Below are 20,280 nucleotides of genomic sequence, written 5' to 3' on the forward strand. Positions count from 1 at the left end.
GAATTTCAAAATGAGAGGAAGAATTTTTAGAGTCATTAGAGATGGAAGCTGAAATAAAGAAAACAGAAAATCAGGTCTGTGTTCAAGATCTAAACAGCAGAAAAGGAAAAGAATCCCAGGTATATAGAAATGTTTTGGAGAATTCTGGAGCAAAGAGCAAAATTAATAATAGTAAACACACTGTACTTCTCTTGAGGACATGGCTTAGTAGACTTTGAGAGATGATATAAGAAAAGGCTTGTAGACTATGTTGTCATTTATAGTGGTTCAAGATAATAGAGTATACAGGGAATTTGAAAAAGATTATTACCATTTAGTTTTGAGATGGATAAAAATTAATATCATATTGAAAAGAAATATATGTAAGAAAGTTTTAAAAAGAATTCATGCTGAGCAGCTTTTAGAGGTGAAATGTAGACTTAACCTATACAAATATTATTCAAGAGAAAAAGAAAAAAAATGAAAGCATTTGAATACAAGAGCCAAACCTTGGAGTCACATTGACACTGAAGAAATTGCCAATTCTAGGGAGGCATGTAGTGAAGTTGATTGCAAGGATAGAAAAATCAGAACTCCATTGTGACCTTAGGAAACTAAAGAGGTGATCACAAAAAAAAAGAAAGCATATGTAACATTTCCTAGCAAGCTGATTAGCAGACAATCTGAGAGAATAGCGAGAAAAATGAAAGCGAGCTACACTATATGTAAAAGTACCTAAACAGGAAGACTTTGGAAAGAATATGAAAGATAAATATCACTAAGATGGAAAATGTTCTGAAGGCTGTTGAAAAAGTTTAGAAATGGAAGAAAGAGTACTCTGAAAGGGATCAAAGATGATATAAAAACTGAATATAAAGATATTCTGAATGCTTGGAGTAATTATTTTGAATGATGTTAATGAAACTAGCAGTGAAAGAAGAGTAGTAGAAAATATTCAAGAAGAATACAAGCAGGAATACACATCAATACTTGAGATAGAAAAAGCTATCAAAAGCCCAAAATGTGAAAAGATGGATATTTGAGTAGATGATATTTGACTAGAAATGCTCAAAAATTGAGGTATAAAAGTTTTGAAATGGCCATGATGCAAAATTCAGAAGGTCAAATTCTGAATGATTGTAGTAGAGCTTACATGGTTCACATTTATAAATGACAAAGAAAACTGAATGTGAGAATTACAGAGGAATTTCTCTACTAACTGTTCCACATAAAATGTAACCAATTATACTTAAGTTATATGTCAGCAGTTACAACAGAAGGAAGGCAGATTGATGTAAAATCAGGTGTAAGACAAGGGTGCATTCTATCTCCACTCTTACTGATTATCTATATGGAACACATTATGAAAGAAAGTGACATTAGGAACTGACATTAGTTTCACAGATATCAAAATTAGTGGTTTGCTTTCTGCAGATAATATTGTACTCCTAATCCTAATAAATCCAGTGCAAGTTTCCAGTATTCATCAAGTAAAACGAGTAATAGTGCTAACAAATTTAAAATTAAAATTGGAAGAACACCGAACAGTTGAACTGTATTCTCAATGAGAATCTATTGAACATGTAAAATATTTCAGCTATTTAGTCACAGCTTTTAGTTAAAATGGCAAATTAAATATGGAAATAGACAACAGAAGCAAGGCTGGTGTGAAAGGGGGCCAGTTGAATAAATTTACATGGAATAAGAGAGAAATCAGCCAAAACAATAAACATAATTTTCTGAATAAAATAATCTATGTAATTTACAAAGAATTAGTTTATCAAATATAAACAACCCTTTGATAAATGGAAAAACACTCAATTAAGGCTTTGAAAGGGTTACATGTTTTCTGTGTACTGATATGGTCCTTAAGGTTTCGCAGAGATGAGGAAGTGCAAGGATTCCGATGCAAGTGACAAAATGGTGAGTGGTTTGTGGAATGCTCACTATGAGACCAGATTAAAGGTGTGGGGATTGGAAGTTGGTTGATAGGCAGATAAGATGGGATATGATGCAAAAATATAAGTTACTAAAAGGATTTTATATGGCTGATGCAGAGTAAATTTTCAGTACTGGCCTAGAGGGAACAGAACAAAATGTCATTCTTCTCTAGAAATTAAGTTCGAGTATGGCTAGCAAAGATCAAGGCTACATTTTGTAAAGTGGTGAATGAGTGGCATGGGTTGCCAGCGTCTGGTGTGAGTGCATTGCTGGAGAATTTGTTCAAAGAGAGGTATGACAGGTATTTCTTTGTTTTACATTAATCCATTACTAAGAATCAAAATGCTTCTGCTATAACAGCTCTGATACAAATTTCATCTGTGTGGTCAGATGACAATAAAATACTTTAACATAATAAGGTAGTGATTCAATTATAGACCAATTTCTCATCACACAATAAAACTGTAATCAAAACGTGAATTACAAAAGAAGAAAAGAAATGATAAAGCTAAGTTCATAATCATATAACTAAAACTTTTAACCATGGGATATAACAGATATTAAATGTCGCTCTAAATGAAAACCAAAATGAAAATAAAATTAAATATGATGGAAAGGTTGGAAACTAGTATGATGATGTTATTATATTATAGTAATGTAGCATATAATGAACACATCCCTACTTTCCCTCCCGCTCTTGGCTCATACTTACTTTGTTGGATCATTTGATGTTTCTGTTTCATAGAATTCAACCAGCGAGTCACTATAACAACGTCCTTCTTCATCCTGTTTGATAAAAATTTATCACTGACATTATTATTTATTATTAATCTGAAAATAACTTTTGATATTTCACATACTATGTGAAAATTATGAGACTACTGAAAAATATCTTTGAATAATTCAGTCCTAAAAATTTTTTTTTGTAAAATATTAAGATTACTTCTTGTTTATTATTTCTCTATTTAACATGTCTGAATAACATAGTGCCTTGAAAAAATACATTAAGGGTATAAAGTATTTATATGAAGTCTTTCAGAAAATAAGTGTGAGCTCAACCTATTAGAGAAACAGCTGGGACAACAAAGAAGAAAGTAAAACAAAGTGAGAGATGGAGAGCTAGGAAAGAAAGAGAGAGAGAGAGAGTACTGCATGGCGATTCCATGACAAGAAATATACTTAATGAGAGCATGATGAAATTGTGTTTTCCATATGCAGTGATGAAGGTTGGTAACACTGTACAAATGCAACAAGGAAAAGTGAACAAATAGATTTTATGGATAAGAATGATTTCAAAGGTGAAATCATAAGTAATGAATGAGAGATACAAAAGAGTTACTGGAAAAAGTGAAAGAGTATGTGAGAGAGAGAGAGTTAAGAATGTCAAGATGTTGCAGTATGACATGTCAAACTGAGAAAAGTGACTGTAAGCAATTATTGTTTAGGGCATACAGAAGGAATGGTGTGTGGTTTGTAAATGTATTAAGTGAATATAATGGACAAAATGACTTTAACATTATTGATGGATTGCAAATGAATGACTCTAGAGTTAGGTATCTGGAGAAAGAGTTATACAGTGAGAGAATGAAGGTGCAAAATCAAGATAATTAGATAACTAGTTATTGGGGGGGGAGGAGAAGAAGAACGAGAGAATGCAAAGAGAGAGGGCATGTGTGTGTGTGTAGACAACTTTTAGTCAAGTGAGTATGAAAAAAGGATTGATCAAAATAAATGCTGTATATAGTTTTTCAAGTTTCAAATTTGAATGGAGCACTCATTACAAGTTATAAGGGCAGATGTGGACCTAAGGGACTGCTAAACCACACAAAAACTTATTTATTCATTTATGCTGAATATCTTTTCAGATGTGTCCTGAATATATGGGTAAGCAATATTTTTACTGTGGTCTTATGTATTGGGGGAAGGAGGATAATTTTATTATTATTATTTTTTGTGGATCATGGCCATTGCCTAAAAACATGTGGCAAACGTTGGCAAGTTGAGCAGTAAGAGCAGTATTATTGGAACAAATGGCTCTGACTCTGTGTTTTAGTATTTTTAGGATACCATACAATTGGACTGAATGATGTTTGTGTAAACATCCTCCAGTATGTCTAAGCATTCTGTAATACATTATCAGTGATTTGAAAGGCATGCAACTAGTGTATCTAGGAAGACAGTTATTTGATTCCTTTTTCCACTGCGAAGTGGATTTTAAGAGGTTGGACATTTAAATGCACAAAAAACATTTTCTAATGTGTATGAACCATATGGCCAAAGAGCAAATGTAACATTGATATGGTGCAGCCAAAACAGTTTGAATGTAGCTGTAGCGTGCTTGGTTCTCTAAGTGTTCTATGCAGGAAGGGGCAGGGAGGACATTAACCCATGAGCTGTCCCATCCAGTTGTTTGTATAGTTTTCCTTTCCATGTGAAATAACCAGCATGCATGATATTGCTTGATTAATGCTAAATTATTCAATAAATTAAATCCGAATAATTCAAATATGTAATTCAGTAAATGGTACTAGTAAATAGTGAAGTAATCACATCATAGTTAATGATTATGTCTAAACTTTTGATAATATAGTTTTCTAATATAATTCTTTTAAATTGAACATACTTTTTTTTTAAACGAGGAAGAGTCGTGTGTGTGTGTGTGCGCACGCATGTGGAGTAGTGATTTAGCCAACTGCTTAGCAGGTATATATGCTGCCTATACTATCAACAATCAGGCATTGGTGTGAGTGTGTGTGTGTGGGGGGGGGATATCAAGTTTGTCAATTGCTGCTGCTTCATACATTCTGAGTGGCTTTACAGGAAAAGGCTTCAGCTAGTTCAGTGTTTGAGCCAAGATAAGACCTTCTTCAGAAATTTTATCCTTTTGTGTATTAGTACAAGCACTATATATGATTTTGTATGTAGAATGGTATAGCAGAAGATAATCATTTTGTTATTATATTCTATCTGTCTCATTCATTATAACAGTAGCACTGGTAACATTTATCTGCTTTGGTTGTAAGAATGTTCTTATTGTATAGCTGTTTTAACTGTTTGAGGATTTCAAATTTCTTCTGATACTGTTCACGTAACAGAAAAAAATTTGATGTGCAGCTTCAGAGATGTTGAGAAGGGCTGATATTTTAAACCACTCCATGATTTAAAATATCAGTTTGTTTTCTTCTTATTCCTTCCATCCTCTTTTACCTTGCAGTGTCGAGGATTTTTCTACATTTACCCACTACCATATCGAGGATAAGGTGGTTAGCCCTATGCCTCCCAGTGTATCCTATGTCTGTAGATGAGTGTATTCAAGGGTCAGTTTGCCTGTTCTGGGGGACGAAAAACCAGAGTTTTCAAGTGAAAAAAAATCTCCTACCTCTGTATGATACCAGTTAACTCATCTTTAGTCGAAAGAAATCAGATAAAGGTTCTTCACATCACTGACGGGAATCAAACCCAGATCTTTCTGACCAAAGGGCTTTGTCTATACTGACTGAGCTACAGAGGCTCTCAGTTTGTTTTACAGAGAATTAAATATATTTATTTTTGACAGCTCTGCATGAGCAGCAGAATTAAACTGTACAGAAAAAAAAAAAAAAAAAAAAAAACCGAGAGGCCCATCTGCCTATGATAAGTGAGAATTTGAGTGATAAGTAAAAAAAAATTAGAAGAGAAGTTTCAGTTTAATCATCAATCTGATTTATGTAATACTGATTGTGTGGTATATTTTATATCATAAACAGTTTTTATGTCCTTTTTACCTTACTTATTGCTGTTTGGATAAGCCAGTCATTAAGTGTCAGATTTTTGGGAAAGACAAAGTATACTAAAATATTAATTAAAAACTTTAATTAATTAATACTTCCTATATTTCGGTAATGTTACATTACCATCATCAGGGATCACAAAATAATAATATGTGCACACAGGCACTAAAACTAAGCAAATATGGCTGAAGAAAACAACTGAAGTTGGTCCTAGAGTCCTAAAGGTGCCCCGTAGTGGGCTAAATTGGATTATATTGGCTGTTGGGCTGATGTTCTTAGAATGCAAGCTTCCCATAATTGGGGCAGTCTCATGCATCCAAATTTGTTGAGGTAGAGAGTTTTTTTTAGAACTGAGACTGATTCCAGGAATAATCTCTCATATTTATACTTGCTGTGGTATAGTAAAGTGGCTTTCTCCCAGCGTATTTTGTGGCCAGTGTCCAAAGCATGGTCAGCAAGTCCTGAGTGGCTGTATTGGTGGAACCGGATATAGTCCTTATGTTTTTAGATATCCTGATATTAGCTGTCCTGCCTGTTTGGCCATATCAGGACAATTTGCAATTACAAGGGGCCTGGTATACTCCAGGTAGGTTAGGGGAAGTGGCTGGTCTTTGGTGGAGCAGATAAGAGATGCCAATTTTTTATATGGTTTGTAACAAGTTGACAGGTCATATTTTTTTAGGACTTTGGTTAGCTTTTCAGAATACCCCGAATATAAGAAATGGTGATAGATTTAGAGTAATCTCTGTTATGAAAGAGGAGGGGGGGGGGGGTTTGTGGTTAATTGATTTTAATATTTTTGGTGGGTTGTAGCCATTGGCTACGACGGTGTTAAGAATATGGTTAACTTCAGTAGTTAAGGCACTGTTATCTGAACTGATTAATTTTGCCCTGTTATATAGGGTTTTTATAATCCATATTGTTGGGGGGGGGGATTGCTGGTGAATGTATCTACCTATATGTGTAGGTTTTCTGTAAACAGAGAATCCATCAATCCAGCCAGGAATCCATCAGGCTGGCATGTAATCAGAATATATAGGAAAGGGAAATTGTTATTGTTTTCCTTTTCCAAGGTAAACTGGATCCTGGGGTGTTGATTGTTTAAGTGTGTTAAGAAGTTGTAGAGTGTATCTTCAGACACCCACCACAAAATACACTGCAAGAAAGCCATTTTACCTTGTTGCAGCAAGTATAAATATGAGAGATTATTCCGAATCAACCTTAGCTCTAAAAAACTCCCTAAACCTATATAAATTTGGATGCATGAGACTGCCCTAAATATGGGAAGCTTGCATTCTAAGAACATCAGCCCAACAGCCAATACAACCCAATTTAGCGCACTAGGGGGCACCTTTAGAACTCTAGGACTGACTTCAGTTGTTTTCTTCAGCCATATTCGCTTAGTGTTAGATGGTAATGTAACATTACCAAAATATAGGAAGTGTTAATTAAAGTTTTTAATTAATATTCTAGTATACGTTGTCTTTCCCAAAAATCTGACAGTTATGTATTACCAACGTATAAGTTTATCTACAAGCCAGTCATTACAAACACCTGTTTTGTTATTATTATTATGTCATAACAGAATAGGACCAATAAGAGGACATATACATAATTTCTTCTCTAAAAAGTTCAAGCACACCACAATTAGCATATTTCACAAACAATGATGGAATATGTATAAAGAGGTGGAAAGATCAGAAAAAATTACTATATCCTTGATTTAAAAGAACATTTAACATAGGAAATTATCCAATGGGTATTGTTTGAATGGCTAGAAAGATATAAGTGTAGTATGTAAATAAATATGCTGTGATATCTATATGATGTTATTCAACTTAACGAAGTTATTATTATTATTACCAGAGATTCTAGGAAGTCAGGGACTCATCAAGAAAGACAACATATCACTTATGCTACATCATACTAAGCTGTGCCAAGATGTAACTATAATTATTAGCTTAAAAGAATTACAAAAATATTAGAAATACTGTGCGAATTCATAACCCAGAAGCAAGCGACATGAAAAGTTGGTTTAAGTGTGTTAAGAAGTTGTAGAGTGTATCCAAGTGTATCTTCAGACACCCACCACAAAATACAGTTTTTTCTTTATTTTCCCCAAATATATAGTTTCTTTATATTGATTTTCAAAATTTAACCTAAATGCTTCTTTACTTTTTCCCATTACATGTATGATGGAATACACAGCTGCAACCAGACACGTTACTGCAGTTGTAATGTTCACATAGTGGATTTGTGTACATAAGTAGATGCCATGTATAGTTTGTACTATATCAATTTTTTAAAATCAATTCATAGTGGATAGGAAAAGGAAAAGAACATGTCTGACTATAAAACAGTAGTCCAATTTAAAATATGGAGTACCTCGTGTGAGTCTATAAAAAATATGGTGAGAAGCAAATGGTGTTAAATAGTTACAAAGCTAAAAGGATCATGTAAAAAGTTAAAAGTGATGTGATTAATTTATGTGATGATTATGTACTGTCGAATGAAAAAGCTATAATTCAATATGCATGTATTATATATATAGTGAAATTATTACTTTGCATAAACAAGGGGTACTGTATACTTTTTAATCTCTAAAATTTATTTAACAGACCTTTAGCTTTATACAATATAAATTCTTATTCTATGGATTTTTTGATTTAGCATATTTTATTTGATTTAGCATATAAATTGAAGATATATTGCTTGCAGTTTTTTCTTTATTTTCCTCAAATATACAGTTTCTTTATATTAATTCTCAAAGTAACCTAAATGTTTTTCAACTACTTTCTTGTCTTGCAGTCGCATAACATTGTTGGTGCAGTCAGCTTATGTTTTGGGTGTTTATGATTTTGAATGGTTTTACTCTCAACATCTCTCTTTATAATAGCATACAAGAAACTGTTGTGGAAAGTTTTTCCACTTGGTTAAAATGTGTATTATATTTGACACGCAATTATATTCTTGTTTTAATCCTATATCCAAGTATAAGCATGAAGCAACTTCACAACTAATCTACTCAGTTGTCTTAGTATATCATAAGGCAAAAACATTATGGGAAGGGTCACAACTCAGACTAGTTTCGATATACTGATGGCTATAATACACACACACACACACACACACACACACACACACACACACACACACACACACACACACACACACACACACACACACTGTGTGTGTAGCCTTTTGTACAGCCTTCTTCTCCAAGTTTCTCAAAAATTTTCCTTCATCTTCTCAAGTATGCTTAAATAAATCTTTCCTGGAACATTGAGCAGAGAAATTCCTCTCAAATTCATCTGAATTTGACCTTCTGACCATGCCTTCTAAATTATACAGCAGTCAATATAAAATTTTTATACCCCACATATGAGAATTTCTGGCTGAATATCACCTACTCCAACTATTTCAGATTTTTTGATCGCTATTTTTTGGCAAAATGCTTTTGCCAAAAAGCTTATTGAAAATGAGAAATAGATTCTGATCTATACAGAATGACAGATTCTGATCTACCATAAATTTTATGCATTTGAATTTCAATTTTATTGAAATGATAACTTTGCAGGAATGTTGCACTATAAATAACATCAAAATAAAACAAAAATAAACCAATGAAATTTAATGTTCATTAATATAAAGATGTTGTTACATATACCTATAAATGCTATATATATATATATATATATATATATATATATATATACTGTCTTATTAAAACAATATATAGAAAGGCATGAGACCAACCTGGTGGTTATAAACTGAGATAAACAAATTTGTTAGCAATTCCTGAATTAATGCTCGAATATCTGGTACACCATTCTGTGAGTCTTCACTCAACTCCAATTTAGCTTGAAGTGAAATTCTTTGAAGCGTTAAAGCATCCTAATAAAGAAAGAAGATTAGACAAAAAGAAAAAAAAATTACTTTTTGTTCTGTTTACTGAAAGTTAATAGAACCAATCTCTTTTGGCATAACAACACTAAACATATTTCTTGAAAATCAGAAATATATTTTATTATGTTTTCAGTCTCCTGATACAGAACTACCATTATCGACTGGCCAACAAGAGTATTAGCAATAACAATCACGTGAAACTTGATTAGGGACAAACATCTTACAATATAATTGAAGAATGAGAGACTCTTAAATATGATTTCGGTTTTCACTACATATGGGAATTTCTAAATGTAAAATTCTTGTAATTTATACATTTATAAAGTAATTTACCTTATAAATCTGAGAGTCAGGTTCATTATATTTACAAGCATTATCAAACATTAGCACAAAATCGGATAACATTTCTTCTAAACTTTCATACTGCCCACTTTTCATTCGACTTCCTATTCTATCCATATCGATTGGCCTCTTAATCACCTCATAATAATCTGGATAGTCCTAATGTTTAAAATAAACAGGTTCATGTTTACTTCTTTTATATATATATATAAAATGTTCATAATAAATTTTTAATCTAAAAGAAAAAATATTTCATGTAGTACTATCATAATTATCCTGTACACCCTCTGAGGGTACATATCAGGAATTTGATGACAATGAAAGAAAAAATATATAAAAGTAATCTTAGGTAAATAAATTTTTATTTTATTTTAAAAGAATTATTTATAAAAAGCCTCAAACCTGGAGGATAAATGTTAAATGAAGAGAATATAATTCTATAAATTTCTCCTAGTTTTTCTAGTATACTAGAAAATAAATGGGCTGTGCACAAACAAAACTTCTTAAAAATGAAATCACAAATTTATGATTAACAATTTATTGTTAAAAATATTCTATTATTAAATACAGTGAGAAATTTCTTACTAAACTAGTAATGAACTAAAATAAAGATTTGTTAAGTAAAACAATATAAAATAGTGTTAAAAGACAAAAGGAAAATGTGTTGCAAGAAATGACTTATGAATAAAAATACTATAAAATATGAAGTGACAAGAATTAACAATTAACAAATACTAATTACAGTTTCATGACAACAGTTTTTTAATCATCAGCATAATACTGTTTCTGATGCATACACACACACACACACACACACACACACACACACACACACACACACACACACACACACACACACAAGGGGGATCTGCCCCCCCCCCCCCTCGAGTTCCGGACTGGTGGGCTGGTTCTCCTTGAATTCTGATGACTTAAATTTTGAAAACTCGGATGGGGGGTCCGTCCTCCCAGTGTCTATAGTGATCTATTTATTTTTAATCAGGATGAGAATGAATATCACAATGAAAAGAAAAATGTCTATATTAAAGTTTTAAAAAGAATCAAAGTAGAGTAGCTTTCAAGGATGAATATACTGAAATACACAAATATCAGTAATGTTTCAAAACAAGAAACATGAATTGGAGACAACTGCAAAATCTGAAAACATTGATTATGCATCACATGCATCCCTGACATGGATGCATGTGATGAAGTTACTCTCAAGAATAGGAAAAAAAGAAAAAAAAAATTCATGCCTCAAGGTGTACCAAGATGCTAATGAAGCAGTCCATGAAATAAGAACTCATTCTGAAAATTTTGGATGAGGTAATGCAGCAGATTCCCTCAGGAAATACAGAGTAAAAGTAACTAAACAAAAGTCACAGTAATACTTTGAGAATATATACAGCTGACCCATGAACAACATGGGGACTGGGGGGTGCTGACCTGATCCCCCAATGTTGTTTGAAAATCCATGTATAACTTTTGACTTCTCAAACACTTTACTAATAGCCTACTGTTGACAGGAAGACTTACTGATAACATAAACATTCGATTAACACATATTTTGTATGGTATGTACAGGGTGGGCCAAAATGTGCCTACCAAATTCAATGCTGTATTATTCCTGAATGAGGAGTATACAAATCTCATCCAAAGTGTATTGAGGTCTACATCTTATGCCATTTATATTACAACATGTTCAATATGTTTACCTTCGACCTCAATGATCTTCTGCAATCGTATTACAAAATTGTACACCACCTTGTGGAGGACGCCTGTTGGAATAGCCAAGATTTCATTCTCGGTAGATGAATTTAGCTCCTCCAAAGTCTTTGGATTGTTCTGATACACTTTGTCTTTGAGATGTCCCCATAAAAAAATAAAATTAAAAAAAAATCCAAATGATTGAGGTCTGGTGAATAATGTGGCCAGTCACTTCCATACTGTTTTGGATAATCCAAAGCAATGACATTCCCAAGGAAATGTTCATTCATAAGCTGGAAAATTGATTCTGTGCGATGGGAACGAGCACCGTCTTGCATGAAAAAGTGACCCATGAGGCCAAAACCACAGAAGTCCTGAAGGAAAGGAATAAAATTGTTTGCAAGCAAGTTTCAATACCTCAGTGCAGATACAGTCCCATCAGTAAAAACAGGTCCAAAAAATGAAACACAAATAGCTATAATGTGTCGGTAAAGTTTTTTTTTTTTTTTAATTATACCAGCTAATTGAAGAGAAAATTGGATTTAAACTTGGTAGGTACATTTTGGGCCATCCTGTATGTATTATATATGAGGGTAGTCTGAAAAGTTCTAGGCCATAGATGATAAAACTATTAGAAAGTTTTTTTTTTCCTAAGTTGATACATCTGTCATAAGCATCCATATGAAATTGCAAGTCATTCTATCAAGTAGTTTGTTTTATACAGCTGTCTGAAAGAAAAGTGTTGTCTGTATTATCCCTTGGAATGGATAAAATTGAGTATCATGCGGTTATAAAATTCTTTGTAAAAGAAGGTTTACCACCAAAAGAAATTCATTCGAAGTTCATAAAAGTTTATGGGCACTTTTCTCCTTCGTTTGCGACAATTAAGAAATGGGCTGCCCAGTTTAAACATGGCCATACTACCATACTAGAAGATGATCCACGTGAAGGACGTCCAAAAACTGTAACAATACAAGTGCAACAACAATCATTGATCAAGGTCACGATACGATACTGGAAGACCGGTGAGTCAAGGTGCATAAAATTGCTGAGACTATAGGCATTTCAAAAGAATGTGTAGAATATATTTTGCATGAAGAATTGCAAATGAAAAAGCTTTGTGCAAGATGGGTGCTGCTGCACTTGCTCACAGCAGAGCAAAAACGCACTCGCATGAAAATCTCTGAACAGTGCTTAGAGCGTTTTAACAAGAATAAAACTGATTTTGTGTGTCAATTTATTACTATGGACTTGGATTCACCATTACACACCAGAATCCAAACAGCAATCAAAACAGTGGACAGAAGCCAGTTGTTCAGTACCAAAGAAGACAAAGTCGGGTCCATCAGCAGGAAAGGTCATGCATTGGTGTTTTGGGATGCTAATGGCATTTTGTTTATTAATTATCTTGAAAAGGATAAAACAATAACCGGAGAATATTATTCCAATCTTTTAACCAGACCAGACGAAAAAATTCGTGAGAAAAGAACCGTTTGCAGAAGAAAAAATCATCTTTCATCAGGCCAATGCACCTGCCCACAAAGGTGTTTTGGAAATGGAAAAATTAAGGGATCTGTACTATGAATTGTTGGAACATCCACCTTATTCCCCAGATTTGGCTCCCTCTGACTTCTATCTCTTCCCAAAACTAAAACTCTTCCTCGATGGTCAGCGTTTTTCTTCAAATCAAAAGATGATTGCAGCTGTAGAGGGGGTATTTTGCAGTTCTTACTGAGAACCACTACAGGGACGGGATAATGGTGCTGGAGCATCACTGGAATAAATGTATGTCTTAAGGGAGATTATGTTGAAAAATAAAAATAATTTTGAAATTATAAATTCGTTTTTTCATTGTTAGGCTGAGAACTTTTCCGGCCACCCTAGTACTATATTCTTACAATAAAGTAAGCTAGAGAAAAGAAAATGTTATTACATAAAAAATCATAAAAAAGAGAAAATACATTTATAGTACTGTACTGTATTTATTGATACCATAAGTTTACATTGTCTGTTTATAAGATGAATTGTATGTCTGTCAGTGCCTACATCAATATTGTCTTATATGATACAAAACACTGCAGATTGCTAACACTAGACATCAAATATGAAAAGATAATGTGAAAAAGAAATTATATTTATTTACATGTATAACGATTCATGTGTTAATAATGAAGCAGCAGCAATATGATTGCTTTATGATAGTCTAGTGCAATTGATATGATTGCTTTGCGGTTTTTATTTTATACTAATTAATTAATTTAACTAATTAACAGTTACTTTATGCACTTATGATTTAATACTGAATTTTTACATTTGTTTACATTTCTCTCGACTGTGAATGGCCATGTATGGTCTGTAAGTGGCTGTGTGTATACGTTTTGATGAATTTTAACTTTTTTATAATAGATTTGTGTATATTTTATGATAGTAAATGATAAAATAGACTCGTATCTATATATATTTTATGCATTCCTGACATACCTAATTTTTTTTTAAATTTTTTCTATATTTCTAAGCTATGTGGTTCATCTGAGTTTTTTCAAATTGTTGAAATCTCTAAAAAACATCCAATATATTTATTAAGAAAAAAGCATATAAGTGGAACCACACAGTTCAAACCTGCATTTTTCAAGGGTCAACTGTATATATATGTGTGCGTGTGTGTGTGTGTGCGTGTGTGTGTGATAATCGGCTGTTACTCGGTAGTTGTGATACATTTTAAAAACATAGATTTAATGACTAAAAACCGAGATAACTTATAAATATTTTAATAAGAATAATACGACTAGTTTCAATTATTGCATTATTCAATATTGGCGTTCACGTGAGCCTGCACGCACTTGCAATAAACAATGGCACGCCTGTTAGAACAACTTGAAAAAATACGTTTTTTATGTATCAATTATGTGTGGCAATTTTTACCTGTAATTTCCAGTTTGTTTGGATACTTCAATGTTTATTACTATTCTTTTCCTTTAAGAATACCTGAGGAAGGCTGTTATAAGCCGAAACTAGTCGTATTATTCTTATTAAAATCTTTATAAGTTATCTCAGTTTTTAGTCATTAAATCTATGTTTTTAAAAAATATATATATATATATACACAGAAGATAAATATCATATCACAAAGGTGTAAATGTTCTGGAAGCTACAGAAAAGCTTGGGAGTGTTGATTCCACAAACAAGAGGTTGAAAGACCTACAGCACAACAGTGCCATGTGTGTGTGTGGGCAAATGAACTAATGTTAATAAGTTTCTTGATTGTTAAAAGCTGAAAAAATGTACATACTGGGATAAAGAGCATGGGAAAGACTGTTCCAAAGAACAGAGGTAGATGGAATGAAGAAAGATGAAAAAAGTTGGTTCAATATGTTTGGAGTTAAACTAGGCAAGAGGCTGTTGACCAGTTGCTTGTATTTTTGTATGATTAGAGGAAAGTGAAGAAATCATAGCAACCAGTTCTCTGGAGCAATGCTCATGAAAAAAATTGCCCTCTTCTACATACAATCAAAATTTGGGGTTAAACTAGTATATCCAAAATCAAAATAGGGAGATTTTGGATGTACCACAAGAAACAGAATACCTATGAGAAAAAGACTGGAAAGGGGGGGGGGGGAACTGTTAGGTAACCTATTAGGCAGATTGCTTTCTACACATAATCAAAATTAATAGGGAGATTTTGGATGTACCACCCTAAATGTGAGAACAATATTCTAAGATTGATTGAATTTGGAATTTATAGTATTAGGAATTAATTGGAATTTATAGTATTAGGAATTAAACAGGTGAGAAGTAGTGTTTCAAATAAAAAAAGAACAAGTGTTTTGGAAGCAAAAGAGACTATGGATGTAACAAACATATCAGGATAAGCTAGAAATGAAAGTCAGCCAAAGAAGTGTGTGGGGGAACTGATCTTGACTGGAAATTGGAACATTTCTTCTAGGTAATAAGATGACTATGTTTTGATAGTACTGATATTCACTAGATGTCTTCAGCACACCTGAAAATGGTGAGGAGATGAGTGTAATTTTAGACACTGGTTATCAAGTCTGAACCATATGAGTAATACAAGGTTTGACTGAAGAGGAATGAAGAGTACTGTCATCAGCAAAACTATAAATAGGATTTGAGGAGAGAGGAAGAAAAGATCACTGATGTATAAGAGAAAGAGCATGATAATAGCACAAAACCATGGCATACTCCAGCATTGAAAAAGAAATCTGATAGAGAAAGCTATCCACCATGGTATACAATGGATCACCAGAGAGGAGGCTACCAATCCAATCATAAAGGGCAGAAGAGATAATAACATGGTTGCTTGATGATGATGCCTAAATGCTAGACAGGATCAAAAAGACTTGGAAAAATCAAGAACAACATGAGTTTCTCCAAATCTTTCAATGCTGTGTGCCCAAAGGTGGGTAGAGTTAGCAAGGAGGTCTGCTACAAAATGAGAACAATAGAATTCACATCGATGATCCCTAATTAACTAATGGTTCCCCAGGTAACAAAGGACAAAGGCTGGCTATTGATTGATAACCTCCATCACATTTGAGAGTCCTGAGGTGGGAGCAATGGGACAGCAGTTTGAGGACTGACTTTTCTTCCTCTCTTTATTTTTTTTTTTTGGACAGGCTGAATAAAGTTTGTTTTCATGTGCTTGGGTAATTCCTGGTGAATATCATACATAGTGATAAAGGATGGGTATTAATTCTGGTGCACAAGTTTAATGCATGTGAGGACACACCAAGAGACATTAGTATCAAGACTAACGAGGATTTTTCTGATGCCCTGGCAAAAAATAAGAGTAGACAGACTATGAGCAGTTTGTAGTACAGTGGGAGGAGATTTGCCTTAGTTGTCTCTAGAGTTGGAGGAAAAGAATGATGCCAAGGAGTGCCTTATCTTTAGGTGGTGTTACCATGGTACAATCAAGATGCGTGAGAGAGAGAGAGAGAGTAATGTGGAGACAAGGAAGGGGAGAAGTTATACCCCGACTGTCTTATCAAGGGAAAAAAAGACTCAAATGTCAATTGAGCAAGATTCAAGGTTACTGCATTTTGGGCTAACAAAAGTCTGCTTTGGATTTGTTGATAATTTTCTTATTCTTCTTCTGGGCTCCAGTGTTAAGCTGAATGAGAAGCTGACTTCAATTGAGCCAATAAACACATGCTGTATTTTTATTATGACTGCAAATGCACATTTTGAGAAACTAGAGCTTGGGCAGAGGTCAGAATTTGCAGTGGAATGGGGAATAATGTCCCTTATTCCAGTAAGGATTATTTCAGTTATTGGTAAAAGCAAGTGTTTGGATCAGGAGAGCATAAACAGTAACCTGACCATGGAAAAGAGGCACAGAAATCCTAGAGGTTACCCCAATTGGCACTGTGGTAGTGCTATAGAGTATGAAGCTGAGATTTGCTGGGAGGAGATGGAAGCATAGAAAAGGAGACATGGATAAGATTATGGTCAGGGTTGCCAAGAGGAGATTAAACATCAACAGTGTATTTGGAGGAACATCTATTTAAGAAATGGTTCAGGGTTGGAAGAATGACAAGGGCTGTCTGATATTTCTAGTTAGCAGGTTAATTATTTGTGTTAGATCAAGAGAAAGCAAATGGTTTACCTTTACTTCCAGCTTGATTTGTAAAGTTAGAGAAGAGGAGCCAGCTTGTGTTATGAATATTAAAGTTTACTAGAAACAAGATAATTTCACAACCTGGCTAATCAGACTATATGAAATCAAAGAGGATAGCATGGCTGTCTGAAATAGGTGGTAAAGAGTAAAAAAGCAATAAAGTGAAGTAAGAAAATCTTGAGCCACAGACGATCTAAAAAGTGGAGTTTCCAATCTTGACAGTCTTTGGTAAGGAATGTCTGATTTGACAAAAGTGCACATTTCTCTCTTTCTTACAGAAGTCAATGTGTGAGATTGTGTGTGTGGTTGGGATAGCTGAGATGGAATGTAGTCACTTCGGAAGCCTAGCAGCCAGCCTGCAGAAACTGAATTATTGATGTATCCTCAAATGGAAGAGGCGATGACTTGCTAATTCATTAATAACAGTGTTCAGAGTGCCAAGCATAGCTATAACCTACATTACATATAAGGGAGTATGAGGGGAAAGAAACCAGAGACCCTGCTTTGGAGATGAAACATGGCTGCCACTTCGTGACTACTCCTGCTTATTGGAGTCACGAAGTGGCAGCCATGTTTCATCTCCAAAGCAGGGTCTCTGGTTTCTTTCCCCTGTGTGGTAGATGAAGACATCTACCACACAGAGGTCTGGTTAGCATTTCCTCCAAATAATGTAAGATATGTATATAAATCAATATTTGCCTCTGTATGTGGAAACAGACAACCATACAACAGGATGATAGGAATGACTTAATTGGAAGAGGTTATATGTTTCACATCACCAGCCCATTAATAACCAATTACTTTGAAAGATTAGATTAAATCAGATAAGTAGTGACAGAACAGTAGTAGAAAACATTCAGGAGAAAGACAGTCAGGTGTACATATAACTATTTAAGTTAGGGGGCCATCAGAACACTAAAATATGGAAGGTAGCTGGAGTAGATAATAACAGAGAAGAAATGCTCAAATATGAAGATATTTGAGTTTACAGTGGTTATACTTAAATAATTCAGAAGGCCTGGTTATAAAGAAATTCAAAATAGTTGGAATAGAATTCTCACGGTACCCATCTGTGGAAAGGAAAATGAAACTGAATGTAAGAATTATGGAGAAAATTGATTGTTTCAGGCTATATTTATGCAAACGTGAGAAGAGGCTAAGAAAAACTGGAAAATAAATTTGAAGAACAAGTTGAGTTCAGCCCAAATAAGGATTGTCAGGATCAGTTTTTAACTTTAAGACAAATAGTTGAAAAATCATTGCAAAGTCATATTGGCTTTTTCATTTTGATAAAAGGGATGTTTAGAAAATCCTTATTATTTCCAACTTAATTTTAAAGTTTGGGTACAAAATGGCAAGCATTAAAAGTGATTTAATTTGATACTGTGAATGTGATAACAGCAGAAATGAGAGGAGTAGCACTATGTTTGGAATTATGTGTCAAGAAAAAAACAGAAGGTGAAACAAATGGAAAACTGGAGAAAGCATTAGAAGACAGACAACTGAAGATAAGCAGAAATAATAAAGAGTATATGTGAGCTATAATGAAGAACAGAAAACTCACTGACACATCTTCATCTTTCTCCAATGCTGATCCTTAGATATAGATGTGCACCAGGTGAAATGCATAACTGTGTGTAGATGGCTTGAAATGGAGTACTTTGAAACAGAAGTCTGCCATTGAGACTGAAAGTCAAGTTTTTAAGACAGTAATCATGTACAATGCACAGTGCTGAGATGTGGCCAAAAACAAAAGGCATGGAATATATGTTAAATGTTGAAGAAATGGAAATGTTGAGACAAACGTGAAATTTTATCAGATAAGACAGAATTAAGAATCAAAGAATAAGGTATAAATGTAATTGTTCAGTTCTTGGAGGTTTTGAAGAAGGTCTATGCAAAACTGTACTCGTACTGACACTGATGAAAGTACATGAAAATAAGTTATGTAACTGCTGAAAAATGCAGGAAGATCAAATTTGAGATGGAAGAGTTGTATAAAAAATGAAGCAAAAATTTAAGTGGTAAGATGACACTGAACAAAAAACACAACAGATGAAAATTAAAGTAAATGCAGTGAACATAAAAGCAGGTGTAGTGGCTGCTACTGTCATGTTCTATGACACAATGTCCATGGATCACATGCAACCCATGTGATTCTTAGTCTCCTCCATGTCTATAATACAAATGAGTCAATTAGTTTAATGTCTTTCATCTAAATGATCCTGCTTTCACATCCATGCATCATTACTATAAATACCACTGTTTTGACAAATCTTACTTTCGTGGCCATACCAACATATCTATCCTTCTTAATTTTTGTCAGGTTTAACAAAAGTTTTTTTTGTTTTTTTTCCCCGTGGCTATCCTTTTAATTTCATCTTCATATTCACGATCATTTCTTATTCTGAACCCCAGTAAATCATAACTTTCAACTACCTTCATTTCATCTCCCTCAATCATAAATTCATCCAAGCTGCCCCTAAGCCAACACTTATGTTTTGCTGTTTAAATTAAGCCCAGTTTTTTGCTTTCCCTCCTAACCAACAAAATTAACTGCTCTAAATCTTCCTTACTTTCTGCTATGAGGATTGTATTATTTACATATCTTAAATTATTTATTTTATGTCCACAATCTTAATTCCTGCTGGATCTTCGTCTAAGTTTGCTGATCTCATAATACATTCACTATAAATATTAAAAAATATATAGGGAGACAAAATTCAACCCTGCCCCTTTTTCTACAAGGATACTGCCTGTTGCTCTGAAGATGGTTTTTACTGAAGCTTGGTTGTCATACAACTCTCTAATCAAAATTAGATGCTCAGGTATTCCCATTACAATCAAAAGTTTTATTAGAATCAATAAAACAGATGAATACTTGCTTCTGAAATTCTCTTGTTCTTTCCATAATCCATGTCACATTCGTTATCTGGTCTATAGTTCCTCTAACTCTTCTAAAGTATGCCTGTTCTAGGATTCTCTATTCACATGTGGTTC

The 20,280-nt window shown here is 33.7% G+C and overlaps 1 protein-coding gene across 6 annotated transcripts in view; it reads right to left on the minus strand.

The window, feature by feature from the left end:
- The window catches only part of polybromo (protein), a 686,480-nt gene that overhangs the window by 385,709 nt on the left and 280,491 nt on the right, over positions 1–20,280 (minus strand). For all 6 annotated transcript variants that reach the window (XM_090406695.1, XM_090406694.1, XM_090406697.1 and 3 more), the window contains 3 exons: positions 9,930–10,097; positions 9,447–9,584; positions 2,633–2,706 (listed from right to left, as the gene is read on the minus strand). In XM_090406695.1, the coding sequence (XP_090262821.1) occupies positions 2,633–2,706; positions 9,447–9,584; positions 9,930–10,097 (380 nt within the window). The remainder of the gene's footprint in view (positions 1–2,632; positions 2,707–9,446; positions 9,585–9,929; positions 10,098–20,280) is intronic.

Source organism: Typopeltis vanoorti, chromosome 16 (assembly GCF_054136105.1).
Source record: "Typopeltis vanoorti isolate ZY-2024b chromosome 16, IOZ_Tvanoo_1.0, whole genome shotgun sequence".
Taxonomy (NCBI): Eukaryota; Metazoa; Arthropoda; class Arachnida; order Uropygi; family Thelyphonidae; genus Typopeltis; species Typopeltis vanoorti.